General features: G+C 38.9%; 1 protein-coding gene across 2 annotated transcripts in view; it reads right to left on the reverse strand.

The window, feature by feature from the left end:
- The window catches only part of LOC122542173 (kinesin-like protein KIF18A), a 69,599-nt gene that overhangs the window by 11,044 nt on the left and 45,506 nt on the right, over positions 1 to 13,049 (reverse strand). For both annotated transcript variants that reach the window (XM_043679611.1, XM_043679612.1), the window contains exons 14-15: positions 2,779 to 3,391; positions 1,850 to 1,936 (exon numbers count right to left, since the gene is read on the reverse strand). In XM_043679611.1, coding sequence (XP_043535546.1) covers positions 1,850 to 1,936; positions 2,779 to 3,391 — 700 coding nt within the window. The remainder of the gene's footprint in view (positions 1 to 1,849; positions 1,937 to 2,778; positions 3,392 to 13,049) is intronic.

Consider the following 13,049-nt stretch of genomic DNA (forward strand, 5'->3'; position numbering starts at 1 on the left):
GCAGGGTTGGAGGAGGTGTAGTCCAGGTAGCTGTGGGAGTCGGTCGGTTTGTAGTAAATGTCCGTGTTGATTCAGTTGCCCGAGATAGAAATGGAAAGGTCTAGGAAGGGGAGGGAGAAGTCTGAGACAGTCCAGGTGAATTTGAGGTCGGGGTGGAAGGTGTTGATAAAGTGGATGAACTGTTCAACCTCCTTGTGGGAGCACGAGGCAGCGCCGATACAGTCATTGATGTAGCGGAGGAAAAAGGTGGGGGGTGGTGCTAGTGTAGCTGCGGAAGATGGACTGTTCCACATATCCTACGAAGAGGCAGGCATAGCTGGGGCCCATGCGGCTGCCCATGGCCACTCCTTTGGTTTGGAGGAAGTGGGAGGATTGGAAAGAGAAGTTGTTCAGGGTGAGGACCAGTTCAGTCAGTCGAAGGAGGGTGTCAGTGGAAGGGTACTGGTTGGTACAGCGGGAAAGGAAGAAGCGGAGGGCTTTGAGTCTTTCGTGATGGGGGATGGAGGTGTACAGGGACTGGATGTCCATGGTGAAGATAAGGTGTTGGGGACCGGGGAAGCGAAAATCATGGATGAGGTGGAGGGCATGGGTGGTGTCCCGAAGGCACAAGTCAGGAGTGTGATGAAATATTTCCCACTTTCCTAGATGGGTGCAGTTCGAACACTCAAGAAGCTTGACACCATCCAGGACAAAGCAGCCTGCTTGATTGAAATAACATCCACAAACGTCACTCTCTCCACTACTGATACTTTATAGCAGCAGTGTATAACACCTACGAAATGAACTGCACAAATTCACTCAAGAACCCTGGACAACTTCCAAACGCACAACGATATACATCTAGAAGGACAAGGGCAGCAAATACATGGGAACACCACCACCTGTAAGTTCCCTCCAAGCCACCCACCATCCTGACTTGGAAATATATTGCCATTCCTACCTTGTTACTAGGTCAAAATCCTGGAATTCCCTCTCTTATGGCATTGTGGGTCTATTTACAGCACACGGATTGTTCAAGAAGGTTCAAGAAGGCAGCTCACCATCAATTTCTCAAGAGAGACTAAGGACAGGCAATAATCGTGGGCCAGCCATGTTCCAGGAATGCATAAAAAGGAAGTTCAAACTCAAATCAACTACTACATTTCCATTACATTTCATTGTATCTGCTACAGAGCTTTTGGCAGTCCTTACAACTAATAGGAATTGTTGCAGGAAGAAAATTAAGAAAATTGTATTACTTGCTTAAAACATTGGAGTCAATAGAATTCTTCTGGCTATAGCTAGGTGATTAATGTTCAAAAGGTAGATACCATAGTCACAAGTTATGTTGTGGATATGTTGCTAGGTAACCTCTTGGTTTTAAATACATCCTAATTTTGTGCAAAACTCCAGTGCCCTATAAACACGGTTCATCCACATTTCAAATTAAGTTCTTGGTGGCAATCAGCCAGGATGTAATTTAATTGCAGAGCAGGCTCAAGAGGCGGAATGACCTACTCTTGTTGCTATTTGGTGGGTAGGCACTTACCATTAATAGTACTTTATCTCAGGAAATACATATTTTATTCCTACATGCCAAAATTACTAACGTTACTGGAACACTACTGGAATACCACAGCTCCCTCACTGACTAATCAGTATATTCTCAAAACTAGTTTACAAATTATGCTAGCAGCATTACATTAAAGATATATATCAAAAACATTGTATTAGCTAATCTTAACCTTTTGCAGCAATTAACAACAGCTTCATGATCCAGGAGTATTCATTAATGAAAAACGCTTGTCAGAACTTTGAACGTAATCTCAAAATTAAAGACAGTTATGAATTCCAACTGCTGCTGACAGACCTTAAAGACCGTCTCTTCCGTTGTGTTGACGGCTGAGTAGCAGTGGCTGCTGGATTTGTGGCAGTGAACATCTGTGGCTGCCCCGACCTGCAAAAGTACAATGACAGAACATCACTGACCAAAGTGGGAAAAATAAAGACCTTGAAATAGATGACCCAGCCATTCTTTTAGCCAGGAAACAAGCCCAGGGGGGCATAAGGTCAAATTAAAAAAAATAAAAAATAATTGCGATTCCTTTTTCTCATTCTTTGAAGGTACCATTTAGTTACTAATTAGTTGCAATTGCTCAAAAAAATGCATTTCTGTCAGTATTTTTAACAAGGAATACCTGTGATAAACATTAAAAATGAGGAACACCTGAAAATCTCTGCAAAAAGATTATTTCTCAGAGTACTTAGACAACCTCGAGAAGGGTACTAACCAATATCCTAATCCCTAATCAAACAGGTTTGGTGCACTTGCATTTGACATCATGTTCTTTTTTAACATCGCTTCGAGTTAATTCAGATGGCATTTCATTCTTGCACAACAGCAAACATTCATTACACTTTTAAAATTTGTCAAGACAATGAAACTGTTAGTTTCTATAATTTTTAATCTAACCAGATAAAGCCTCAATTCCCCAATGTGATTTAAAAATGCTTTCAAGAATTCAAAGCAATACAACAAGGCATTAACTAGAGTTAATGCCTTGTTGTATTGCTTTGAATTCTTGAACTCTAGTTAATGCCTCAAAACAAAAATGGAGGAAAACCAAAGAAATGCAATGGAGAACTGACAGGGCACACTTGCAAAGACAAGTAAAAACTCAACAGGACACTGCGCTGTGATTTTTTTCTGATTAAATGGCACGCAATAATGTATTTGGACAGTACAATATGAGTAACAAATTCAGAAGAGTAAAGAAATGTTAATTAAATTAGACAAACCTCTGTAGAAATAAATTCTTGGCCTGCGGAAAAGTGTCATGGTTCACAGCGATTTCTGATCTCTGAACATCTGAAGGGCCAATGGTTATGGTTGCATTTAAACAAGCGTGATCACCTGCATCTGTGGTTTCAAAGGTTTCATTCAAATTTGGACATTTGGATGCCATAGAAGTACAGGTGACCACGGGGAAATTACAGCTTTTGGGAGTGATGATGACAGGTATAATTCTTTTATTGGTAACAGTAAGTGGACTGTTTCTTTTGATATGTCGTTGGACTGAGCTCATAAAGTTAATTCGTTCATTGCCAAGGGGATTACTCCGATTTGAAAAAGGTTGGGTCTCCTTTGTGCACACTTTTGGCAAAATTGTCAGTGGGTCAGTTCTGGTCCTTTTGCGTTTTCTTCGTAATTCAGATATTGCAGGATTACTTGAAGTAGTCTCATCTTTCAATCGTCTTCTTTTTAATGGTGAAGATCGCACTCTCTGGGGAGATTTGGCTGGTGACCTAAGCTCTGTTAGACACCGCTTTGTAGGTAGTCTTTTGCGTGTGCCAGTCTTTAACAGAGTCTGTTCAGTTGGTTGTGCAGCTGTATCTTCTTTTTTAGGTGAACCTGAAAATCAATAGAAAAAAGGTCTAAGCATTTTAAAAAATCCAAACGTGATTGGGTTTTGCTTAATAATGTTCAGATCACTGTTGGCAGTGGGATTCAAATTTGGGCATTTTGTTTTGCTGCTAATTAGTTCAGTTAGATAGTTACCAATACTGCTTTTGATACTTTTGATGCTATATTTGGAACTCTAACTTTATAATGAAACAAAACAGGAGAACGTATTTCATTCAGCAATAACTTATAGAACAGTTTCGATATTATGGAATATGTCCTGTTTCACTGGGGCATTATAAACACAAATATGTCCTTGAGTCACATAAGTTAAATTTAATTCAAACAGAGGTTTTAAGGAATGCGTTAGAGGAAGAAATTGAGGTAGAGAGATGGAAAGAGGAGGGAGAATATTCCAAAGCTTGGCACCTGGTCAATTGAAAGCATAGTCACAAAAGATGGAACAATTAAGATTGAAAATGCACACAAGGCTGGAATTAGCAGAATGCAACCATATCCGATTATTCTGAGGCTGGAGGAGATTGGAGAGATAAGATTCCCTCAAGACTGTTCTTTCCTATTCAGTCAAATCATGGATCACTTGTTTTACAATTCAATTCCATCTCTCGCTTACCTAAAGGAAATCTACCAAATCAAAATTTCAACTGACATTGCATCCTGAGCTTTTTGAGAAGGATCCAGATTTCTATCATCTTTTGTAGAAAAAAAAAAGTGCAAGAGTTGAGATTAAACTAATCTAAGTGGTTTATAGACTAATTTTTTTTTAAAAAGTTTTGGTACATGTGGTATATCTGGCATGGTCAACTTCTTACTTAACCCATGTCCAAGTGCCCCTGAGAAGATGCTGGCAAACTATTTTCTTGAATACACTTTTTGTTTCACTGGGCCATTTCAGAGGTTAAGAGTCAACCAAATTTTTGAAAACTTATGGCAAACAAGACAAGGGTGACAAATTTCCTTTCCCCTAGGAGACATCTCATTATATAGCATGCTTGCTTTCAATAAAAACAAAAACACTTTTTAAAAAAAAATTATCCATGTGTACATTACAGTTATAGGTGCAGTCAGTATTTCTCAAGACCACAAGGCAGGCTACGCAGATTACTCTGAGAATCAAGACATCTTTGGTGTTATACAGAATCAGTTATAGTGGAATTTATCCTGATAGGTGAATATGAGATGACATATTTTGTGGTTAGGTATAATATCCAAAACTCCCAATTCTTTTCCAAATAGGTAGCCACTATGTTGCCTGAGCTTATATATAAAGGACGAGTGAGGAACTGGAGAGCTGTCAGCATCTATAAGCCAGTAACCTCGAAGGATCTGGCTCCTTCTGGATAAGAGAAATTATTACATTTATATTTAGCTGATGGTTATTTTATGAAGCTGTGGTTGATTTTGTGGTATTACTTGGAGTCCTAGAAGTCTGAAGCAACCCATGAGTTCATTGCGCAATTATTAATGCCTTGGAATAGTTGTGGTTTTACAGTCTCGTTTGTTGGCAAAATGCAAAAACATTTTCAGCCTATTGCCCACTAGGCTGAACTGTGCCTTTTGCACAATACATCCTGTTAAAGCCACATACAGACATTCGATAATGAGGTTTGTGGTCACCTTGAAGTGCTGATAACAAAATTCTCTAGCACTTTAATCACAAAATACAAAGTTGAATTGTCAATATCTGATAATGTAAATGATTTGGAGATGCCGATGTTGGACTGGGGTGTACAAAGTTAAAAATCACACAACACCAGGTTATAGTCCAACAGGTTTAATTGGAAGCACACTAGCTTTCGGAGCGACGCTCCTTCATCAGGTGATGAAGCCCTCCACAATCACCTGATGAAGGAGCGTCGCTCCGAAAGCTAGTGTGCTTCCAATTAAACCTGTTGGACTATAACCTGGTGTGGTGTGATTTTTAACTTTGATAATGTATAGAGAACTTAAAGTGTAATTTATCACCATGAAGCTGGATTTGTGAAAAAACTCCGCTGATAAAATGAATTGTGAGCAGTGATTTTCTTGATTCTGCAGCTAAAATAGAACCTGCTAGCCACTTGCACATAAAGCAGCACACTGCGTATGTAACTGCAGGAGGAAGAAAAATTGTTGAGGAAGAGCAAATGTCTAAAACTGCAGTACTTAAGGATCAGTTACAGAAGGATGCCATTCATTCCATTAAATCCATGCTTTAGATTAGATTACTTACAGTGTGGAAACAAGCCCTTCGGCCCAACAAGTCCACACCGCCCCGCCGAAGCGCAACCCACCCATACCCCTACATTTACCCCTTACCTAACACTACGGGCAATTTAGCATGGCCAATTCACCTGACTTGCACATCTTTGAACTGTGGGAGGAAACCGGAGCACCCGGAGGAAACCCACACAGACACGGGGAGAACGTGCAAACTCCACACAGTCAGTCGCCTGAGGCGGGAATTGAACCCGGGTCTCTGGCGCTGTGAGGCAGCAGTGCTAACCACTTTGCCACCGTGCCACCCACAAAATTATACCACAAAATACCAACCTTCAATCAAGTTTGAATTTAGTATATTGACAATATTAAAAATCAATGAAACAATCCAATGCTTTGGGGTATAAGGCCAGGAAAAATTGAACAGTTGAGGGGAGAACTGCTAAGCCACCAGCATTTATAGACTGCCTGAAACACCGCTCTCTTAAAGATACTTGTATCTATCTATCTTAAAGATACCTGTGAAACAGAAATCTCTAAGAAGGAGAAAATCTACAGAGAAAGATACAAGGGAAAGATTCGATAGCTGCCTCTTTTTGAAACAAATTTTTGTAAATCTTACTCAGGGGTTTTATCAGACTAGTATTATAGAAGGGAAAGTAAAAGGTTAGAGGAAGGAGTTGTAAATAGTTGTTAGATAATTATTCTCTGTTATACTTTAAGAAATAAAGTTGTTACTTTTTAACTTTAAATAGTTCTTGGCCTCTCGAATTTTCAGATTACTGCTTAGGACAAATCTTTTCTGTGTTGCTGGTTTAAATTAAGCAGGGAGGTCTACCCATCTCGTAACACATGCAGCACGTTTTTCAGAAACATTTTGTTTCTTTGACATTTTTTTCAGGTTGCACTATATTTTTAACTAAAGTCCCAATTGTTTTTACCTTTTAGTGTGAGGACACAATAGCCAGATAAACTGAATATCAGTCAAGTCTCAGAGGTAGTACTTTCACCCAAATCAAAAGAATTTGCATTTATCCCTCCTCAATCCAGACACTTGAACATAAAATCCCGCTGTGCATCACACTGTCAAGGTGCCATCTTTCAAATCTGATATTAAATCAAGGGCTTCTCAATGGAAGGAAAAGATCCCACAGCCACTATTTGGGAAAAAAAGAGCATGGAAGCTCTTCCAACATCACTCAAGTAGATTGTGGTCATTATCACATTTTCATCTGTAGGAATTTGCTGTGTACAAACAAACAGGCTGCCTTCCATATTTCCTTTGCTTCATTAACTATATTTCAAAAACAATTAACTGGCTGTAAAGCACTTTGGAATGTACTGATGCCATAAAAGAACTTTATAAATGCAACTTTTAGATTTAATTTATAGAGAGGAAACAACTAAATAGATATTTACAATTACTGATAAGCTTCAAAAACAGAAATTGCTAGAAAAGCTCAACAGATCTGGCAGCATAAGTGTAAAGAAATCGGAGTTAACATTTCAGGCCGAGTGACCCTTCCTCAGAACTCAGTTCTGAAGGCTCACTCAGCCCAAACCTTAATTCCGATTTCTCTCCACAGATGCTGCCAGACCGGTTTAGCTTTGCCACCATTTTCTGTTTTTGTTTCTGATTTACAGCATCCACAGTTCTTTCAGTTTTTATTGGTAAGCTTCACCTTTTTTTCTTATTCTTTGATAGGATGTGAGCATCGCTAGAAACACCAATATTTGTTGCTGATCCCTATTTGAACTGAATGGCTGATTTTGTATTGGGAATTTGCACCTGCGACAACTGCTTTCTCACAGGATAATTTACACATAAGGGACAGGAATTTTTATCCCACAATTAGCTGCATTGAAGGTTGAGAGCACCCAATGTGATCATTTGCTTGTGAACTTAACCTTTGTTTGAACAGATAAAACTTTTCCTATTTATAAGATGTTTCCCCAACACTCAGAATTAGCACCATAAAATAAATTGAGCAGTTAGAATAAGAGCCTCTTTTAAAAAAAACACAAATATTACAGTGAGTAATAAGGCGGCAGCTCAATCTTGTTTATTTGCTGTAACCCTAAATGCTTGCATTATTACTCACATTAACCACTGAGCATAGTTTTATAGCACATCCTGAACACACCAACATTGAGTCATTTCAAAAAAGCCATTTTTGTCAAACTTGTAAGCCAAAAATGGGACAGTAGACAACAGCAAGGAAACCAGCTAACCTTGCTTAAAAAGACAATTTAAAGTTTTCACAAAGATAATGCATGCCTGATTCTAACATTAATTTGATGCACAAACTTTCAGGCATAACTTACACATTATTCGAAACCACTGGTGACACACTGGCATGTGAATCATTGCTCCAATATTCTGCCGTGCCTCACAAGTGCCAATTGTTAATGCATATGGCTAGATCTTGCCTGTGAACCATCTATATGATTATGGAGGCATTATAACCACATTTCAGCCTGAAATTCTCAAGTTCACTGGTGGGCCATAGATAAAATCCAAAATGGGGACCCATCTGAATGTACTAATTGAGATTAGCAACTCAGCTAAGAGCAAGGATCAAACTGGAGACCTCACGTTTTAAGATAATAGGGACAAATTATGCTTAAGAACAATGGTTACCCATATCAGTTACCCATGAACATCCTTGTTCTTTTTCAATGATCATGGATCATAGACTACCCACAGGTTGGATGATGCCTGTGCAAACTACATTTCCAACTGGCAAAAGATTACTCCAAACTACCCTTTCACCACAGAGGTCTTTGTGTCAGTTTATGGGAGATAAACCAATTTGCAGCTTGCTACAAACATATCGTATGATATTGATAAGAGTTCCTAAGCTCATTACCTTAGGTTACCTGACTGCAAAGCTTCTCAGGCTTCTGTGACCTGATTGCATTTCACAATAGCCTTCAGTCTGGCTGACATGAACATTTAGGTTGTTAACAGATGTAATTATGTTTTGGTAAGGGAAGAGCTGAATAAAGTTATTAAGTTCAGAGCTTAATTGTGCATAGAGGGTGGTCAAGTATTTTTTTTCTAAGTCTTTCAGATCTCAGAACTACATAAGTATGTTCACCTCAAATTCATACTTTTTATTTAGGTATGCCAACCATTATTTAGACTTTGAAACCACTTTAGTTTTAATTGAAGCCGATTTGTTTTTTTACTAACAGTGACCTGACAGCTTTCTGTGAGGGGGACCTTAGCTTCAGTTTGGAGGTCATAATATTATATTTCAGCAGCACAGAACAAACTATCCTATTTACATTATATTTTATAATAAAATTTAACTAGTCTACAAGTTCATCTGCTGGAAGTGGAAGAATGTCTTTTAGAGTGCAGGATTAAATATAAAGGCATCAATTAAATCTGTTGTCTGATACGATTCATATCCAAACACTTGACTGGCAAATGAGATTCAACAACGTAGTAGCACAGGGGAAAATGGGAAAAGCAATTATCCACATGCTAAAGAGTTACTGTTAACATAGAGAGAAACAAGCCTTGTATCAAATGTAAACAAGTATGGCTTTAAATTCCCTCAAAATTATTCAAGCTCTCAAGATATCAAAGTAACTACTGAAAGCAGTTTGGGATTCTTTTGAGGGGGGAAAACAAAATTATGAACCAGGAAAGTAAGCCCCGAAGCCTTGGCACTGATTATTTGTTGAAAGTTCCCATATGTTGCTCAAGGTCCAATTAAGACTGTATACAGGGAGTTGCAATTAAATTACAGAAATGTCTATGTGCTGTGCTCCCTCCTGCCTGTGATCTGCCAGCAAGAAAGAAGGGAACACTGATGGAAAATCAGTAGGTGGTCTTTGGCGAAGGCTCCATTTCATATTCTTCAGTATCCTCATTTGGATTGCGATATGTTATGCAATTGGAATAATTATTTTACATCTTTTCCTCCTCCTGGTTGTTAATAAGGATGATTCTTCACAAGTAACAACACTGGTTAGGTACAGTGGCAAGATGTTAAGAGTTTTAGACATACACGACTTATTTTGTGGGACAGCAGAGTGGTACAAGAATGACTGACTGCATCATAACTTGATTGAAATAAGTGACTGACTGTTCAAATAGAAAACTAAATAACCAACTTTAACTTAGAACCAGTGATTGGGACAAGGAAGGAATACAAAGGGTCATTTGATTTCAAGGAAAGATAATTAGAAGGCAATGAAGTAAGAGTTCATGCAGGCTGAGGGGATGAGAATGGGGACTGCAGTGAGGATGAGTGACTGACCAGAGCATTGTGATATAGGGAGCCATTCAAGACAAGAGGCAAAAAGAATTTAGCAGATGTAGGGGGCTGTATAATTTGGAGGCTAGGTATTGTTTTCTGCAACATGAGCAAAGTGTCTCTATGTCTGTGTTGCCTGCCTGATGCCAGGATTAAGAACATGTCAGGAATTTGGAATGGAAGGGGAGGGACTAATTTGTCATTGTCCACATTGATATCAACAACATTGACAGAATACAAAGGCGAGCTGAAAATGTGTTGCTGGAAAAGCGCAGGTCAGGCAACATCCAAGGAACAGGAGAATCGACGTTTCGGGCATAAGCCCTTCTTCAGGCTTATGCCCGAAACGTCGATTCTCCTGTTCTTTGGATGCTGCCTGACCTGCTGCGCTTTTCCAGCAACATATTTTCAGCTCTGATCTCCAGCATCTGCAGTCCTCACTTTCTCCTCGAAGAATACAAAGGCGGCTTAACTGAAAGAGTTTGAACAGTTAGTAGCAAAATTAAAAAGCGGAAACTCGAAGGTAATAACCTCAGGATTACTAGCTGAGCCACGGGTAAAGGGCTAATCAAGTCAAGGAATTAAATGAGTTTCTCATTGGAGGAATGGATTTCAATTCATGGGGGACTGGCTCCAGAGAGGTAGAAGGGAGTTGTCCTGTTAGAGCAAGTTTCACTTGAACCATCCAGGGACCAGAGATCTGGCAAAACAAATAACTAGATTGGTAGAGAGGGCCACAACTGGTTGGGGAGAGGCAGGAGGTTTTGGGGGTGCGGTAGGGGGGGGGGGAGGAGGATGTGTGGTGTGTGTGTGTACGGGGAAGAGAAAAAGTTACTTCTGAAGAGGGGATAAGTAGATTTACAAAGCAAAGAGATACAATGGATTGTAGGGCACCTATGTAAGTAATGATACCCAGAGCGGGACAGAATGGGTCAAGTATAAATATTTTAAAAAACAACAGAAACGGCAAAGGTTTTTTTGGGAGAGTGGTGCAAATAGGCAAAATTAATTGCTCTTTGCATAAACACATCCAGCATTTGAATCAAAATAAATGAATTAACGATGCAAATAGAGGCTACTGGGTATGATCTTACAGCCATTATGGAGACATGGTTACAAGATCAAAGTTGGAATCTAAATATTCCAGTGACGTAACTTTTCAGAAGGATGGTAGGAGGAAAGAATGGTAGGAGGAAAGAATAGTAGGTAGCTTTGTTGGTACTGATTGGAATAATTGTGATAGCAAGAAAAGATCTCGGATAGAAAGATGGAAAATCTACGTGGGTTGAAGAAAGAAGTAACAAAGGGAAGACAACACAGGTGGGAGTAGTCTACAGACCTCTGTAGGAAAGTGAATAAATTATGAGATAATGAGGGCATGTAAAAAAGATAGCACAGTGCATCAGTACAGTTTATATTAATGATCAGCAGAAAGACATTCAGATGAATTCACTGAGAAGTATTGCAAACATTTTTATATGAAAGAAACATTGTCAATACTTGAGGCCATGAATTTGTGGATGTAAAATATGAAAATCATGAGTGACGCACATACAAAACCTTGTTATGCATAATTGACAACAAATGCTGAGACCTAGATTTGCCCCTCCAGAGAAGTGTCCAAACGAGTGGGCAAATGAGTTGAGTTGGAACCAGAGGAGAAACCCATCTTCTTCCCATTTACTTTCCAGAACTGTCACCAATTAAAACACATAAGTGGTCAATTTACAGCACCTAAAGGCCTCATCCCAACCAGCCTATAATTGTTTCAGCACAAAATTAGTTGAAGCTCCATGGCAGCCAATGGTTTTTCGGAGCATGGCACACCAAAATTTCAGCTTGTGACCCACTCAGGATCCTGATCCCCACTTTGGCAAGCCCTGCTTTGGAATGTAGTGAGTAAAGAGGATAGTCTCTAAAAGCCAAGCCCCCAAACTTGCTTCAGAACCTCTAATTCATCTCCTTATACCAGAATCACTCCAAACAACACTTATTTGATTTGCTGAACCTCCATCAGGGAATCCTAATGTAGTCTCTAATGTGGTGCTGCTGAGTTCTTGAAATGTCAGCCTCTGACTGGCTGTTCCAGTCAGGTAGGACTTCCACGTATGGATTTGTAATTCCAGTCAAAAACCTGCCAATTAGCCATCTATTGACAATCAATCCAGCAGGCTATCTGATAAAATGTAAATAGAGTTTCTTCCCACTAAACTTTACAACTTTCATACTTAGTTTGAAAATTGGAAAATCCCATCCAAAGGTAATTTAAAATCAGCAATCAAATAGTTAAACTGTTAAAAGGCAGTTTTCTTACTTTTGTAGGTAAAATGAGTACAGGGCAGTGATTAAGATTTTTACAACTCACTTTAAACAGATTGAGCAATCATTAGTTGCAGAAATGCTGCAAGTCTGCACACTATGAGCCATCTCAAATTCCAGTAATAAAAATTTGCTCCTGCTGTTATGTTATGGATTTGAAAGATCTGGATTCTTAGCTAAATAATTACCTCAGCCTTGTTAATCCTTTAAAAATTGTATAAGATATTTTGAAAGCAGTTATTCTGTTTAACAGAAAACAGATACTCCACTTTTAAATAAGTTGCAATTAACACTTCAGGGCACTGTTAACCCTCACAAATTTGTCATGCAAAAGGGAACCATATGAAGGTGGCAATTTAGAGGAAGGCTAGGCTGTGGTTAATAGAAAATGTCACACACTAAACTTAGCCATTTAACGCATGTCATAACGCACCACAACTCTAGGTTATACATAACTAACAGAAATGATGAGTGGATATGCTTCCACAAAAGGACATGAGAAACCTATGCCTTGAAATATACTTGTTTCAGAAACCCAATAATGAGTTTTAAGCCACCTGCAAGTGATAAAAATCAGGAAACAGGGTATTAAATGGTGGTTAAAAATGAGATGAACAAATTTACCAGTGAGAATTGAATTACAAGTCAACTGAGGTCAAATGATGAAAGGGTGGAAAAAAAATATTTTTAAACAATGAATTAAGCTGTAAAGAGGTATATCGTACAGCTATATAATTCTAAGAGTGTACATTTACTTGTGAAGGTCACTTCTGGCAAAGTGGTAGTATTCCTACCTCTGTGCCAAATTTCACCTGTTTTAGAGACGAGTAATGACATCTCGAAACAGGTTGATTCAA

This window comes from Chiloscyllium plagiosum, chromosome 39 (assembly GCF_004010195.1).
Source record: "Chiloscyllium plagiosum isolate BGI_BamShark_2017 chromosome 39, ASM401019v2, whole genome shotgun sequence".
Classification (NCBI taxonomy): domain Eukaryota; kingdom Metazoa; phylum Chordata; class Chondrichthyes; order Orectolobiformes; family Hemiscylliidae; genus Chiloscyllium; species Chiloscyllium plagiosum.